This window comes from Postia placenta, assembly GCF_002117355.1.
Source record: "Postia placenta MAD-698-R-SB12 unplaced genomic scaffold POSPLAscaffold_275, whole genome shotgun sequence".
Lineage (NCBI taxonomy): Eukaryota > Fungi > Basidiomycota > Agaricomycetes > Polyporales > Adustoporiaceae > Rhodonia > Rhodonia placenta.
Genome location: NW_020170106.1, coordinates 996 through 2,611, shown reverse-complemented (window position 1 = coordinate 2,611; position 1,616 = coordinate 996). Strand labels below are relative to the sequence as shown.

At 52.0% G+C, this 1,616-nt stretch overlaps 1 protein-coding gene across 1 annotated transcript; it reads left to right on the top strand.

The window, feature by feature from the left end:
* On the top strand, positions 1 to 929 carry POSPLADRAFT_1162729 (hypothetical protein; the record flags this gene model as incomplete). The annotated part of the gene is made up of 3 exons (XM_024487747.1): positions 1 to 551; positions 606 to 754; positions 805 to 929. Coding segments are annotated over 3 exons (825 nt in total), but the record flags the coding sequence as incomplete, so codon positions are not given.
* Positions 930 to 1,616: the final 687 nt, after the last annotated feature.

The window sequence follows — 1,616 nt, the reverse complement described above, 5'->3', positions numbered from 1 at the left end:
TATTCCCTCGTCGACACCACAGTGCGCGTGCCGACGCAGGATTTCGAGCCGCGAACTGCAATCTGGATGTCGCCGCGTCAGACCCATGAGCATAATAGATTCCTTGCCGACGACTTCCTCAGGCGTGCGATACTCATGCGCGAGAAAGGTGTCCCTGGTCCAGATCCAGATACCGTCATTACTTGGGAACGTCACGATTACGGAGGGCTGCCCTCACCTGATTTGCGCCGGAGTGACGCCGAAAGAGACTCCCTCGACGACTTCGTGGTACCCGAGTCGGACCACGATGGCGATGCATCGTTGGACCAGGAGGCCAACCAAGAAGACGGGCCTGACGGTGACTCCGCATCATCTATGATTGTATCAGATTCGGATGGCGACGCTGAGAGCGTCGACTCGTCCGAACGTGACTTCACACAGCTCGCATTCGCGGAGAGAGCTGTGGACGATCTGGACATCATTCCGCTGGTCGAGGCGTCGCAGGAGCTGATGTCGATCGAGCGTATTATGGACCCTCTCGGCTTCCTCGACGAGCAGGAAGCAATCATTGCGTGAGTCGCAGGAATGTGTCGTAGTCGATACGACTGAAGCCAAATTCTGCTTAGGATCATCAAGGAGTCCCGTGCACGCAATGCCACTGCATTTGCAGAGACAAATGCTACTGCGCCGAAAAGCGAGAGCTCTCCGGTTGATCTAGATCTGAATGCTGAGAAGAGTGGAAAGCATGGCATGGAACCATTACGTTGGCACAAACGTGCGTTTGCATCTGCACGGGGATGCACAGGACTGACAACTTACTTTCAGGACTACGTCGTCGGACTATTCAAGTAATCAAGACCGAACATGGCCGCGTTAAGGGCGCTGTCATCCGCGTCGTCGGTCTGATCCGCACTCATTTATGTCTGCGGACCGTATCTTCGTCTTCGTAAATGTTGGCTAGCATATTCAACCTCGACTGCTTCGCCGTGCGCCAGACATGTTGTGTGGATTTTGTTGTCCTCGCATACCGGTTCGAATACAGTTTCATCAGCATGCGTTATATGACCGTGAGGAGATTGCGTCGTCCCTGAAGAAAAACTACTGTTCGCTCATCATTCGCTCCCGCACAACGTGGGGTCGTGCGACAACTATCTGTAAACTCCTGCTAAGACAGTCGCGGTGTCACTAAGTGCGTACAACACACTGCGTTCGTCGCACGGGTCAATATACACTATTTTCTGTCAAATCTATTGTATCATGGTCACTTAATGATATCTAAGCAAGACAGTCATTGTCCAGCTCCATGAATTGAAGGGCAGCCTGTATCGCCAAGAATAGGGCCGTGGACTCGGTATGCCTCGGGCGAACGAGAATATAATCCGCTATCAAATATTCGTATAGTGCACATCTCCGTACCTTAGAAAATCTCTGGAACGCGCTAATAGATTTGAAGCTTGGACTTCAACCTGACCCTTCTATTTGGCTCACCTGCCTATTCAAGTACTCGTGGCTGAAAGTGATCTGCTGCAGCAATCTCACAGCAGGTATTGTTGCTCGGGTGCAACTATGCTTGACATGAAGACAGTATGCCTCCCAGTTGTTCAGTCCAATCACGCCGGCTGCCCCATTACCAGACT